Here is a 15663-nt window from a genome sequence, read left to right as displayed (position 1 = left end):
GGTTAGGAATGGTTCACACAACACACTTTTATTTATTTATTGCATTTCTATACCGCCCAATAGCCGAAGCTCTCTGGGCGGTTTACAAAAATTAAAACCATTAAAACCATTCAAAATATAAAATAAACAGTAAAAACACAACCAGGATAAAACCGAGGAGCAAGGCAGAAATTAATACAGATTTAAAATAAAAATTTAAAACAAAGTTAAAAATTAAGTTGATAAACTGTTAAAATACTGAGGAAAATAAAAAGGTCTTCACCTGGTGTCTAAGTCATGGTTCAGACACACTAAGCCATGTTTAGCTCAAAATGCTTAACCACTGTGGCTTAGTGTGACATCTGAACAGGTTCAAAGTGTGCTTTAATTTCAAATATTTCAGGTCAAGTACTTGTTACTTTTTCATCTCAATACACATGAGGTACTTAAGCTTTGTTGTTTACTAAATACAAGAAAAATAAATATGCTAAATTAGATCATTCTCCAGGGCATCAGAAAACTTTTCAGTCCAAACTAAAAAAATTCCTATGCAAATTACCCTAACTTTCAAGGATATTTTTCTGGGGGGAAAAATAGTTTTCCAATTCAAAATTTTCCAGAAAACACATATCACTAGATCCAAGTCAAGAGTAGAGGTGATTTATGTGAACTTGCTTCCAAAAAGTCAGAGTGTTCCATCGAGGGGTCAAATGGCAAAGATCTCCACTTTGAATAGCAATGCAGGATGCTTTTGTACTGACATGACAGAGTTAAAAAAAAATCATTGCTATAAAATAGGCTCCGAAATGTACTTGAGTCCGTTATCAGGTGAAGCTTTTAATGCATTTATGATATTGGGGCAGAGTTATCTACTTTCATGTGTACTAAAAGTGTATATAAGAGATATTAAAAAATAAATAAAAGATAGCCATGTTGGCCCATGAGACACCACCCCCACCCCCGGTGCAAATTCAATGAAACTCTTAATCAGGTGGAATGGTACAAAAAACAGGGTATGGGAGAGAAAACAGTTAAGTCCAAAAATTAGACTAAGTATTGTGGCCACGAGGCCTACAGTTTGGATTTAGCCTCATTTTGGTTGGTGCTCATGAAAATATTGCCCAACTACTAGATTTGAGGGAGGGGGTGTTCTCGTGGACCAGCAGCGTAGCTATGTTTATGTGCCTTGTGATTCACAGGGTCACCATAAGTCAAACCTGACTTGAAGGCACATTATAACTAAGTAACCTTGAGAATACTGTATTTAGTTGTTCAGAGCAAGATCTACCACCAGAGGAAAAAGAGCTTCTAGCACCCTAAAGAGGGACTGTGCATGTTTCAGCATTCCATTCTCTCCAGCCACTATTTAATGTTACACAATGTGGAATCTATTAACATTCCCCCCCCCCCTTTAACCTAGTGCACCAGCTAAAGTTTTATCTGCCTTTTCTAAGATAAATACTGTCATGTTTCTCGTTACTTCTGCTCTCCACCTAAATAGGAATCAGCGTGTTTCGCCCAAGGCAAGAAAAACATCTGTTACAGCTGGCCTTTATGTTTTGAGACTTACAGATCAGACATTGCTTTTTAGTTCCAGAATACTAGGTGTAATCTGACACCTGCAGCACCTACAAATAACTAATTCATTCAGTCTACAATCTCCATCTTGAAACCAAGTCTAAACTTCAGACTTCATGGGCACAACAAGCCTAACCTTTGGGCTTTTCTGCTTCCTCACCCATCCTTTGCTGTTTTTAACACCTATCCTGAGAGTTCTGAAGAATCTGGAAGCTTGTGGCATTCTGGTTGGAGCAATTGTGCATAGTTTTCCTCATAGACCAGCACAGTTTATCTTTGTGTAATTCAGTGTTTGCTTCCCTGAACTTACATATATTAGACAGCAGAGGCTGCTCTCGTACTTTACTTATTCACTAGAATCTTCTATTGATTCCATTATATACAGTACTAGGACTTCAAGAAGCGGTTGCCAGGAGGTAACAAAGGCCTTCCAAAATACTAATGTCTGGGAGATAAAGGGACAGAAAGAGAGATAAAGGGGGAGGGAAGCAAAAGTAGTAATTCACTGAACCATCAAGTCTCATCACCTCAAATCTGGTTACAGAGCCATCTACATTCTGCATTTGACAAGCCTGCCCAATAAAGCAATCCAGGCAATTTCAGATCCAAGTCAGTTCATAAAATAATTACAGTAATTACTATGCAACAAGTGTTATTTCCCAGCTGCTTTATTGGTAGCTATAATGGATAGAATGAGTACAGAAACTACTTTGTTTTCAAAATAGGGAGGGGAAAAGTGTTCTATTTTTTGTTGCCCTTCCCCTCCACAAAATACTCTACATGTTCTCAGGTTTGGGGGTAGGATTTCTGATCAAAGCTGAGATGTGCCACTCTATTCCATGCCATATAATCACAGCCAAGCTTGAACTACTTATAACTTCTGCCCAAGTAACAGTTCATGGTAACTGCTGGTGCATCTAAATAAAATTTTATATTATAACTCATGTTATAACCCTTCCTCTACAAGGAACTCCGGTCTCTTCCAATCTACCCTCCTCCCCACCTTTACAACAGCCCTGTGAGGTTCATTAAACTATGAGAGACTGACCCATGGTCGTCCAATGAATATTATATCAAGGAATTAAACACTGGTCTAAGTAAGTCAAGTACAATAGTGTAGAGGAAATTTACCGGAACACTATTATACATGGAAGAGGTAGATGTGACATGCTACAACTGCTTCTTTCATGTCTGGACCTTTGTAACAAGGTCTCTCTAAGGGTTAAGGGCCTTCAAGCTTCTTGGCTTGATCTTCTGTTTTTCAAGGTTAGCTTTCAACCCAGGATGGCATGACTTCAGAGCGCGGGAGGGTCTCTTGATTCATTAGGTTGGCTGCTGTCCACTCGCTTTAGCTTATCTTTTGAGTGAGATAAAGAATGCATACTCATCATGAGACTGAGATTTTGACCATCACAACAGGTGTGAACAACAGCACTTAGTCACAGAAGAACTCAAGTATAAAAGTCCCTCCAATGTGCTACTTGGGCTGAACTTCAGTGCAGACCTGGGCAACGGAGGTGCTGTACGATTGGCCAAATGGAGTCTCTCCACTGTCGTCTTCCTGGGGCTCCCAACAACAGAATGGGGATGTAAGCTATCTTGCTCAGCTTCATTTGATAATATCACATTAGTTGTAATATTTTGCCTGCTAGTTAATAAAATCTTTAAGCTTCTATTAACTTGTGTGGTTATTGCTTCTGAATCCAAACCTCTTTGCCTTTGGCAAAACAAATAGCCATTACTTGTGCACATTACTTGGAGCTCTTCACAATCCCAGTCTGAGGTGAAAGTGAAGCTGGTAACTGTACATGAAGAAATCATAATTTCTGCGTACGAGGAAGGTAACTCATGCCTTCCCAATGCCATGATGGTTCCACCAATCAATATATACATTAACCATCAAAAGCTAAAGAACTAAGGGCACAATCCTTTGCATGTTTAGACAAAAATAAATCCTACAACTCCCAACATTCCATGGCTGTCTGAAAGATGCTGTGAGTTGTAGGACTTATTTCCATCTAAACATGTATAAGATTATGCCCTAAATTTGCAATTCTATTTTTCCACTTGCTCCATGATAACTGATCGATGTTGTCAGTGTTGAGCAAAATTTGCATATCATGTAGAAATCCGCTTCTTTGTCACTGTGGCCCAAACAAATGTTGGCAATCTCTTACTATATTAGTTTTTGAAACAACAGCATCAAGTCAGATCAGGAAAACACAATAGCTAGCTCACCATAAACATTTTAATAATCAATGGACTTTAGCTTATTAGTATTTTTAGTTCTCTTAAAGGCATCCACCAACAATACTTGAAAACAGGATTAGCTATATTCTAATTCATTCGTACCCAAATATTTTATTGCTGAGTTAAAGGCCATTCACCCCTCCAAAACTATTAGTTACTCCTCAACACCTGTCAACAAGTGCCTGATGATCTTTCTTCCTCAAGTTGAGCAATTTTAGAAACAGAAGCTGTTATGATCCACTGTTATAAACAGCAAAAACTAGAGTAAAATTACTATCACTAGTCCTTGGATACACACAAACCACATACACTGACATAGCCTTTTGCTTAATAAAGGTAGCAAAGCACATGCTTTAGTTGCCTCATGTGTTGCTTATAACGTAGCTGCTCCACATCAATATGGCACATGACCAGAAGATTCTAATCTAGATTACAGCAAAACCTTCCAGCAAAGTTAAGCTGTCAGAACTGAACTCCCTGTGCTCAACCTGTCTGAGTGAAGCCATCCTGTTGGCATCCCTAGACACAGCCCTTGCCATGATGCACCTCTATAGCTCCCTGAGAGAGGGAACTGTCCACTCCATTACCCTGAATGGGGAGCTGCCCCATAGTAGAGGGGAGGGAGAAGCCATATTAACTGTTTCTCAGCCTACTAATCTTCCCTGGCTTCAAACTGTACACAATGCAGGTTAAGTAGAATTGGAATCTTCAAAAATAAATACTGGTATCAGAATATGTAGTATCAATGGTGGAAGAGCTTTAATTTTAATTACATTTATAGCATTTGTTGAGTTTCAGCAGTAGTACTAGAGAATGAACGCTTACTTCTAAGTAAAGATGTATAGGATTGTGCTGTAAGTTCTATACATAAATGTGTATAGAATTGCAGCCTTAGAAAAACTGGTGTGTAAAAAAGATCAACCATAATTCTGAATAAGTAGTAAAGGCTATAATTACTAGTAATCCAATAATCCAATAATGGAAAGACATTTTAAAAAATGACAACAGTTGAAAGTATTACCAAAGCTTAACATAAATCCCAACCTGAGATAGGTACACTGACTAAATCAAATTTGAAGCTATTCTATAAGTACTTGCTGTCAAATACAAAAAGGTTCTTTCTGCAACGGAGGTAATATCCTAAACTGCTGCAGCCTGTCATAACAATTCCCATATCCTGAAATTCTTCCCAAAAAAGTCATGGCTCACTATAGTTGATAAAAACCACTACAATGGTGGTACAAAATTCTGCATGACGGGGAGAAGAGTGGATACAGAGATAATTTTCTCCCTCTCTCATAATACTAAAACCCAGGGTCATCCCATGAAATTGATTGGCAAGAGATTCAGGACAGATAAAAGTCCTTTTTCACAGTGCATGCAATGCACCAGGTTATCTGTGCCTGTGCCAGATCAAATTGGTATAGGGTTGTTGTTTTTAACATTCTCCCTTTGTTGCTCCTCTCTGTGTTCATGCCCCCTCCATTCTGATTGGATGACAGAAGGCCTTTGATTTGCTCTGAAGAGAGGCATAGGAGGCACAGGTGACAGTGGCTGAGAAGTACCAAACCTGTCAGTGGTTGGAAGGAGGAAGGAAGGGGGGAGGGTCAGAAAGAAGTATGAATTGAGCGACTGGGCAGCAAAGAACATGTGTGTGAAAGAAAGAAAATGGATGGACAGATGGGGTGTGTGGAATTCATACATGAGAAAAAGAGTTGAGGTGATCCAGAGAGAGAGTTTTGTAGGTGATCCAGGAAGATAAAGGTAAAACTGGTACAACTGGTTGATCAGGGGAGAAAGAGAAGAAGAGAAAGATTGGAAAGTGGATATTTTGTGGGAGTAGAAAACTGTGAACTTGGGCCTCACCTATGCCTGGTATTCAGGTTCCTGCAAGATACTTTTATTTTAACCTCAACCGTTTGCCTTCTGTGTAATTTGTTGCAGGAATTAAGTTGTGATTAGCCACACCCTACGGCAGCTATTTGTGATAGAGATGCCCATGACATCTCTCTCAACATTTCAAATATGCCAGAAAAAGTTGGGGAATCCTGGCCTATGCTAACATCTTTATGTGAAACGAGCTTAAAAAGTGTCTATTAGTTTAGACTTTGTGGAATTTCCCCCAGCACTGGGCAATCTGTCAGTATATCAAGTTCAGCTATTATATAGTAGCATCATTTTAATCAGCTATATAAGCATTTAACCTACTACAAACAGATCAATATTATTACTTAGAACTACAATCCTGGCCCACTAAAGCTTACTATAGTGCATTACCCAGATTATCCAACTCCATTTTTTGTTTTGTTGATTGCGCCAACCAAATCACCTATGAACACGACGTGTTTTTCCAGCAGGTCACAGCTAGAACCACTATTTATTTATTTATTTATTACATTTCTATACCGCCCAATAGCCGGAGCTCTCTGGGCGGTTCACAAAAATTAAAACCATTCAAAATATAAAACAACAGTATAAAACCATAATATAAAATACAATATAAAAGCTCAACCAGATAAAAACAAAACAGCAGCTACCCTACCATGACAGCATTTATGCTTGTCCAGCAGTAGTTTCAAACTCCTAGGCGAAACAAGAGAAAGGGTAGATGGTTCTAGAGTTCAGAGAAACTATTTCTACCTTCTTCAACAAAAGTATCCTTCTCAAAGACAACAGCAATTATCCCGTATGAAATACAGAGGAATATGAGATAATCACTACTTAGTATCCTCTTCTCAACATCTGCAATGAAGACCAGGAGCAATCCTCTCTTAAAAAGCAAAGTGAACCAAACATAAACGAACAAGCAGTTGGTTCCCTATGAACACTGTTCACAGAAAAAAAAACCAAACCTAATGAAAGGTTTAAATGATCTAACTATTTACTGAAACTTTCTAAGTGTTCTTGGTATAAACTAAACTTTGATTGGGTTACTTTTAGCTGTAGGTGTCTCTTAATCTCTCCATGATTTGTTTACAGGCTGTAAATTACTGGCATATCGTACTTCTCCAGCACCTGTTAATGAAGGTGTACAGAAATTTTGTGTTCATATTTCAGTTTGCTGCAATTTTCAATTAATTATGTTTAATTATACTTGACTTTTTGATATTAAAAATAAAACTTCATAGTATATTGTTATAGAAGACAGCTTAATTCTTTTTTAAAAGGCTTTATGGACATAAATAAACTCCCAACTTTGAATTACAGTGAAAACTGTTATTTGTGGAATCTGCATGTCAAGAGCTTTCTAATGATGTGTGTTTCATAAGAACTGATCAATGGGAAGGCAGTCAAAAAGGAATAATCAATTAACTTCCAACTTCGAGCAGTTCATTAGTGGCAGAGCTCACTACTTCTATTTGTAAAAGTGCAAATGCAGCCATTTCAGATTACATATCCAAGCTTACATATTTAGAAATGGACTGGAAGTGTGAATAAGAACCACCTGTTTAATAATGATTTTATATTGTTTACCAGCACCAGATGGAAAGAAATCTATTTTAGGACTAAGTATTTGAAATTTTAAAAATTGGCATGATTTTCTTTAGTATTCTGGAGAATCAATCGCTGTATGAATTTACAACCTACTGAATCACACAGCTCATGCTGTGTAGAAGTTTCAGTAAACAGACATGAAGTGTTCCTGTCTGGACCAGTGGTGCAGAAGATAGAAAGCCACCACCCACATTTACATAAAAGTGGTGGCCTATTAACAATTTACATAAAAGCTGTGGCCTATTAAGAATCATGTTTTACTTTCATTTTAATACTGTTTTTTTCAGTGCATAAGAACCTCAATACTTCCTGCAACATGAAAAGTGGATAATGATATTTATTTCACTATGCCTTAAATTCAGATAATCCTGATTTTGAGACCTGAGGCCATCATGGACTCATGCACTTGCTCCTAAACTTTGCTTCCCTTACCCCCAAACACTGATTTCTGCCTTCATTTCAAGGTTCTCTATAATCATAGCTTGCAGTAACATCTGAATTGGGGAAAAGGAAAGGAACCTCTCGTGCAAGCACTGAGTCATTACTAACTCTTGGAGGGATGCCAGCTTTCGCTGACATTTTCTTGGCAGGCCTTATAGCGGGGTGGTTTGCCATTGCCTTCCCCGGCCATTATTACCTTTCCCCCAGCTAACTGGGTACTCATTTTACCGACCTCGGGAGGATGGAAGGCTGAGTCGACCTGAGCCAGCTGCCTGAAACCAGCTTCCGCTGGGATCGAACTCAGGCCGTGGGTAGAGTTATGGCTGCAAAAACTGCTGCTTTACCGCTCCAACAATAGTATGAAAACCCTCTTAAAAACACAGATTGAGGATTAGCACTTTGGCTAATGTACTTTAACTGCATTCACTTTAAGCCATGATGGGTTAATAAGCTACTCACAGTAGCTTATTCTGAAAATAAGCTACTATCATCCCCCAAACGATCAAATAAGCTACTGTATTTTATTAAGCCACTGTCTGTAATTTGACTCAACCCCACCCCCTTCCTGCTGCAGTCCTCCCACCTGAGCAGTGGCACTGTTCCACCTCTGAAGCACTGGAGATGTGCAGGATTGGGACAAAACTTCATACACAGCCCTCCCCCAATCAGGAGGCACCTGATCCACCATCAAACCCCAATAACACACCAATGAAGAAAAATCCTAAGTGCCTCAAAAAGGGGAAATAGCTAGAAAACTTCTGGCGTTTGCAGGTTCGGAATCAAAATCCACACACAGCCTCTCCTATCTGGGAGGAACCTGATCCACCATCAAGCCCCTGAACATTTACTCCAGGGGAGCAAAAATCCCAATTGCCCAAAAAGGGAAGATGCCTTGAAAACCTCAAGGGTCTGCAGGAGCAGGATCAAACCTCATAGCCAGCTTCCTGTACTAAGGAGGCACCAGATGCACTATGAAAACTTAGCGCTAACTGTGAAAGCAACAAAAATCCAAAGTGCACCAAAAACCAGAAGATGCCTGCAATATTTTGGAAGTTTGCAGGATTGGGACTAAGCCTGCCTCCTCTGCACTGCTGGTTTGGTCCCTTTAATGTGTCCTAATCAGTAAGTCAGCAAACAGCAAAGCAGCACCTGTTTTGACTGCTTTTGCTGCACAGCTCTGTAGCCAGCCAAAATAACCCACTGTGGCCACCACAAGACACAATAACCCATGATGGTCTAAATAACCCACTCTGGAGATCACGGATTATCAGAGTGGGTTATTTTGGCCAAATAAATCACCATGGATTAAAAAATCTCCCATCGTGTTGTCCAAACCCAGTCTTTGCCTGATTTGGATGTCATAGCAACAACTTATGATGCAAAAGGAAGATGTAATCTTCATGAGAGAGCATATGGGACCATAGTATGTTCCTGATCCTCCAAACCATGGTTCGGATGAGAATGTCCCTGTTCAGAAAACATTATTGTTTAATATAATCATGATGCATATTCAGAGATGTAGGTTTCATTAGAAGGTAGATACACACTTCGCAATTATTCTGAATATTTTTTAGATTAATTTTCATTAAAAAAATGAGGTGATAATTCGGTCATTTTAGTAACAAAACAGAATGAACTTGTGAGGTCATTCAGGAAATGAACCAGGTCCAACTGTTCAATTAATCATTATATTTTTGTCAAGATGTCATTTATTTGTTTATTTATTTAAACGTTTGTATCCCGCCCTATATCATTAGGATCTCAGGGCGATGTACATGAGAGGGTGCACTGCAGCCTCTTTCAAGGCAGCAGGCACCACTCCCTGACAGAGGGAGGCATTTACCACCCCCTGGACCCACCCAATCAATCCACCTCTGCTAGATCGAATTAGCCAAGATAGGCAAGGGTCACGCTTACATGTGGTGGGATGGACTGATTCAAGCGTCTTGTCCACATCATCAGGCTGCAACAACTGGAACTGACCCCAGGAAACATGACCAGACAGGGCACTGTACACCTCCCTATGCTCTGCGATAACTGTGGCATCAAGTTCTGAGCTAATACAAGTAACTTTCTCCTCGAAGTGCCTAGCAAATTTATAAGAGCAGATGACGGAGCGTTCAATTCTGGTTTCTCTGAGCCTGAGCTTCTTCCCAATAGGCTCTTCACCACTCAGAAGAGTTCTGCTGGGTGGCATTTTGAAGATAAAATTGAGGAGGCCTAATAAGATTTTTGCCATCCTCAATGCAGCATTATAGGCACAACGAAGAGTCTTTGCTAATCTTGTCATGATGTGCCAGAATCACTACTATCATGCAGGTTTTTAAATTGTATTAATAACATCATTTATTCTTTTGGTTAGTTTTCTTCTTCAACAATCAAAATTAACAAAACAGGCACATGGATCTCTCATCTCCATAAACTGCTGTTAACAGATCCACAAAAGATAATTAGAAGTTGTATAATTAGCATACACAATGCTATCTTTGACCTATGCTTTTTACTAGTTGTTTTAAGAAAATTTCTAAATTGATCTAAATAAAACAAATCTGATTTTTTAAATTATTATTTATTTTTTAAAAACACAAATTTTCATCAATTCTGCCCTGAGTACATTGCACAGGAAGCTGTCTTCGGCCCACAACTCCGTTACCTTCTAAATTAGGTGTGAGCAACTTTGGGGGCTTGGATACAACTTTTCACACACACACACACACACACACACACACACGCACGCACACCAACCTCTCCAAAGGCTGCATTCTGCTGCCACCACTGTACTAGCAGAAAACCATATTGGAGGCTGAAAAGCGACAACTTTAGCTTGGTTTCAAGCCAAATTTGTCCCTTTTAAACCTCAGTTGTGCTTTGCCACTGTGTGTTGTTTTTATGCCAGCGCTGCCACCATGCCGCTAAATGGGAGGAGGGTATACTAGAGGACAGAAGGGCAAATGCTGCCCATGGGCTACATGTTGCCTAACCCTACTCTAAATCAATCTTTGGAATGGTCTTAAATTATGTGCTTACTAAATAAGATTGTAACATTATTCAACAGTAGCTTTATGTGTGCTCCATTAAATCTGTTAAGTGTGTTACCTAGAACAAGATGAGCATACTTGTTCTGGAAAGTTATAGTTGGATCACAAGTCATAAAATATCTGTGCTAATAGTTTCAAAGCCCAAACAGAGTTTAACCAAGTTACTGTTTTTAATAAGACCTTCAGATTATTAAAAAAAAAAAAAAACTCACCAGACAGAATTCTAGAAAAATTGTTAGAGATCAGTGTTATATTAACAAGAGTATTTCATGTTAACTATTAACCTCAAAGAGGTTCTGTGATTTCTGATCTGAAAACTTTTCATTAATACTGGAATGTTATTTTGGATGCATCTAAAATTATGATGAAATAACAAACCAAAACACAGTAAAACAGAAATTCAGGAAGCTCCTAGGATATGCTTGCGGTGTAAAAAGAAACACAAATTTCTACAGGCATAACTGGAGATCTTCAGTTGTTTGGGAGGTATGTTTAGTTAGCGCTCTCATTTTCTTTTAGGCAGACCGTGAACATGTTTTTGTTATTGACTACTTTTAATTATGAGTGTAAGTTTATGATTTTATTATGTTGTTCCTGTTACTGTTTTTAAATTTTATGGTATAATGGCTGACTAAATTGAAACAATTTTATTTCTTCTGTGCTGCTCTTTTTATTTATTATTGTCCTTGCTACTTCTATTTTTTAATGTTTTGGGTTTTTATTTTATTACTTCTTGTATGAGGCAGTTTATAACTCTCCTAAATTAAATAAATATCAATCCCCATCCAAGAAGCACAATGAGCTCAGCAACTCTACAAATAAAGGTATGGCCTACCTTATCCTGGAGGCTCAGGGAGATAATAAATGCAAAATAGTTAAAAAAGAAGACTGTAAATGAGTTTCATCAAAACAGCTTAGCAACAAAGCATCTCGAAAAGTTCTGTGGCCAATGTGGAGAAGTTACATTTTATATGTTGTTTTACATTAGCTGTATTACATACAGAACCTTTTCCCAATTATTTAAAGTAATGCAATCGTACACTTAGAACCTAAAATATTACTATTTAACTGGCAATCACATCTTTCAGTCCATCAAACACCTGCAGAACAAAAACCGACATGTCATGTCAAGTTTTTTAACTACACTCTACAACCTTCTCTTTGAATCCAAGACTTGGTAAACACCCATTTTGAAGCATGAGAAGTAGGAGGTTGCCTGAAAAGAGGACTGAGGAAGAGAGAAAAGGAGGTTATGTCTCTATGTATACTCCCATTCAGACTGTGACAGCCTAAGATTCAGCCTTACCCCCTATGGGTCATATCTGTTTAGGAGTTCCTTCTCAAATACCATTTAGGTAATGACCTAAATCCATCCAAGTGCTCAATTCTTGTGTTTGTGTAGGGTGGGGTGAGCTGCAGCTGAAAGGGCTAACAGTTTTTTCAGGAGAAAAAGAGAGCTGCTCCCATCATCCAACTTCCTATGACTTCATTACTATAATGCTGAGATAGCTCTAGAAAGAAAAGTAACTTGGGGAAAGGGTACAGCTGGTATTCTCCCTCCCAGCACTCAATACTCACTTTTCTTTGGACAAGACAAAGAAATGTTTAAAAGTTTGGGGTTTTGTGTGTGTGTGTGTGTGTGTGTGTGTGTGTGTTAAAGGGAAGACTGTCTGTAACTGGGGTGTGTGTGTGTTTCTTCCCCCCTTCACAGCCTACAGTGTGTGTATACTGGCCTACAGTGCCTCTCCCGCCGGGCCCCCAAAGCTTACAATGTGTGTGTGTGTGTATTGTGGAGGGGGGGATGGGCTGTATCATATAGCCCATTCCTCTCCACCAGACATACATACCTCATCTCCCCAAACACTCTCCACAGAGAAACTCTCCTCTCTCTCTGTCTCTCTCTGTCTCTCTCTCACACACACACACACCAACTTCCCCTTCCTGCCAACCATTGCACTGGACGTATTTCTGGAGAACAGGCGGGGAGCGGGTCCCAACTTTCAAACATCACGATCCTATAAAATGGAGGAGGGAAGAGAAAGGGTGAGTGGGAGGGAGGCAGACGGACAGACAGACAGACGGACGGACGTGCCCTTTTCTCGGGGGTAAGGAAAAGAAGCCCGAAGGTGCAAGCCGCCTCCCATGCAACTTTGCAAGCCATCACGTTAAGGTGAAGAAGGCACGACGTTGCATCCCTTTTCCCTGCGGAGGGGCGGGTGGGTGTGCGCGGCCAGGGAGGGGGGGGGGTTGAGAAGAGGTGCTTTCTGGGAAAGGCGGAGAGGGTAGGGAGGCGAAGGGGGGGTAGGGAGAGGGAGAGAGATGGGCCGTTCCCTCCAGCTTATTCATCCTCCCTCAGACACGCCGCTGCTTCTGTACTACGCACACACACACACACACACACACCACACAAACAGACACCCCGCTCGCGGCCCTCTTGCTGCCCAACATCGCGAGCTCCAGGCTCCCCCGAGCCGTTTCTCCCCTCAGGCTGAGGGGAAGAGCGGAGAGAAAGGAGAAACGCCGCAGCTCCTCCCTTCGCTCGCCTCGCCACAATGGCTGCTCGTCATGTCTCCCCCTCCCCACCAAACTCTCCCTCTCCACCCTCATCACCGGCCTCTCACAGCCGCCGCCGCCGCCGCCGCCTCCCTCCTCAGCCGCAGCTCCGCTTCCCTTCCCCTCAGCCGCCGGGCCTGCCTGCCTGCCTTCGTTACCTTGAGCGTCACCTCGTCGGCCTTCCAGTCAGGCCGCAGCCGGCTGAGCAGCTGCAGGGCTCCCCGGTGGTAGCCCGACCCTCCGCCGTCGCCGCCGCCCGAAGGGTCCCGCTCGCTGACGACGATGTCCAGCTTGGGCACCTCAGGCGAGCCCGGCGGCACGTGGATGTAGTTGGCCATGAAGGCGGCGAGAAGAGGAGAAGGAAAAGGAGGAGGCGTCGGCGAGCGGGCGCGGAATCTCAGCAGGCGCGAGAGGAAGAGAAGCCGGAGAGCAGGAGGCGGCGGCGGCAGGAGCAGCAACGGCGTCGTCACGCGAGCAACGCAGCCGGCAACTGAAAGGCGCGAGACCAACTGGGAGGAGGGAGGCGCCAGGGCTGAGGGAGGGAGGGAGGCGTGTGTGTGTGGTGTGGTGGGTTTTTTTTCCCCTTCCTTTCCTCGGATGGAAGGAAGCTCCGCCCACTAACCTTTAAAAAAAAACAAGCCACACCCACACCGTCCTTTTTCCCACAAGGCACTTTTTTTTTTTTTTTAAACCTCTCTCGCGCACGGCAGCCTGGGAGAATGAGAGGGCGGGGCTGTCTGGTTGGGAGCGCAGGGGAGGGGCTAATGGAACGCTCACTCGTTCGGCCCCGCCTTCCCTTCCCTTCCCTTCCCTTCCCAGGGGCAACAGTTTGGAGAGATGAAGGAAAACTGGGAGAGAATGGGCAGAAAGAAGAAACACACATGACCTGGAATTACATCAGTGAAAAAGGCTTAAGTTCACATATTGATCTGAAAAGGGGAAAAATAAACAAAGAGCCAACTCATTACCTGTAGGCATCTAGCTGTATTCATTGGGCCAAAACAAATTTGGTGGAGGAGTAACACAATTTCAAGAGAACAGATGTTATTCAGCCAATTGGGAAAAGTTGATTAGAAATGTAAATTTATTTATTTGCATGTCTCTTTTCTTTTTCAAAAGAAAAATTAAGGTGATTTGAAAAAAGAAAGAAAAGAAATATCAAATAGAAATGGGTCAAACCAGGATAATGGAAGGTCATTGCTCTCCACCCTCCTGTGGAGTGGCAGGCTGCCACCAGAGTCGGAGAGGGAAGCGGGCAGGTGGGGTTGCACTAGGAAGGCCAATAGAAAAGGCCCCACTGTGGCTTAAACATCCAAAATAAGAGTTGCCTCATCACAGTTTGATTTATCCCAATCCTCTGGTTTTAAATTTGTAATTTTGCATTGCTGCTGTTTTTTATCTGGTTGAGCTTTTATATTGTATTTTATATTATGGTTTTATACTGTTTTATACTTTGAATGTTTTTAATTTTTGTGAACTGCCCAGAGAGCTCTGGCTATTGGGCAGTATAGAAATGTAATAAATAAATAAATAAATTTATTACCATGAGATGGGGAGGGGGGAGGAGTATTCTTCAAATGTTGATCAAGTGGGCAAGTATATGAGAAATGGCCTTTTCTACAGTGGCCCCACACCTCTAGAATGAGCTGTGATTGGGGATTTGCCGGGCCCTATCATTGCTTTTAGGAAGGTCCAGAAAATGTATTTACTTTGGCCTTTCCCTATAATTTTTTTTAATGAAATGTATACTGTTTACTACTGTATCTGTCTATTTAATTGCTGTAAGCCACCTTAGGTGTGCTCCATCCCCGAAAATGGGCTTAGAAATATTTTAAATAGAGAAATAAATAAAATACGCATGCCACAAAGTCCCAAAAGAACTTTGGGAAATCCAGATTCAGAATATGATCCATCCCAGACAGGTTGTATTGTGCCCTTTATACAGATTCGTGGCGTGATGGATGGGCAGGTCTTATGTTTGGGAATATGTGTAAACCTTGTTATATCTATAAAGTGAATCATCTTGAACCTTTCCCCTAAACAGACTGGCAAACTTTCTCTGTTCCTTCAGTAGATATTCAGCCCAATCTTAAGCAAATCTACTCAAACCAGAAGTCAGCACCAAAGATTTCAAAAGAACTTACTTTCAAAGAAGTATCCTTAGGAATGTGATCACATTTATTTTACATTTCTTCAGTTCCTACTAAGCCCACCCTGTCTGAATTGTCCATAACACTTCAGCTCTTCACCCACTTAATATTTTCTACAGTTTAGCTGAAGCCATGCAGAATTTTTTTTTTTAGAGGGACCCAAGGAAATGATTAATGAA

General features: G+C 41.0%; 1 protein-coding gene across 2 annotated transcripts in view; it reads right to left on the bottom strand.

The window, feature by feature from the left end:
• Positions 1 to 13817, bottom strand: part of ETNK1 (ethanolamine kinase 1) — a 34069-nt gene extending 20252 nt beyond the window's left edge. For both annotated transcript variants that reach the window (XR_010025850.1, XM_063134725.1), the window contains exon 1: positions 13493 to 13817. Coding sequence is in view for 1 of the 2 variants with exons in the window: in XM_063134725.1 (XP_062990795.1) it covers positions 13493 to 13672 (180 nt within the window). In the remaining variant the exon portion in view is untranslated. The remainder of the gene's footprint in view (positions 1 to 13492) is intronic.
• Positions 13818 to 15663: the final 1846 nt, after the last annotated feature.

This window comes from Elgaria multicarinata, chromosome 9 (assembly GCF_023053635.1).
Source record: "Elgaria multicarinata webbii isolate HBS135686 ecotype San Diego chromosome 9, rElgMul1.1.pri, whole genome shotgun sequence".
NCBI classification, from domain to species: domain Eukaryota; kingdom Metazoa; phylum Chordata; class Lepidosauria; order Squamata; family Anguidae; genus Elgaria; species Elgaria multicarinata.
This window is presented reverse-complemented; position numbering and strand designations above follow the sequence as displayed.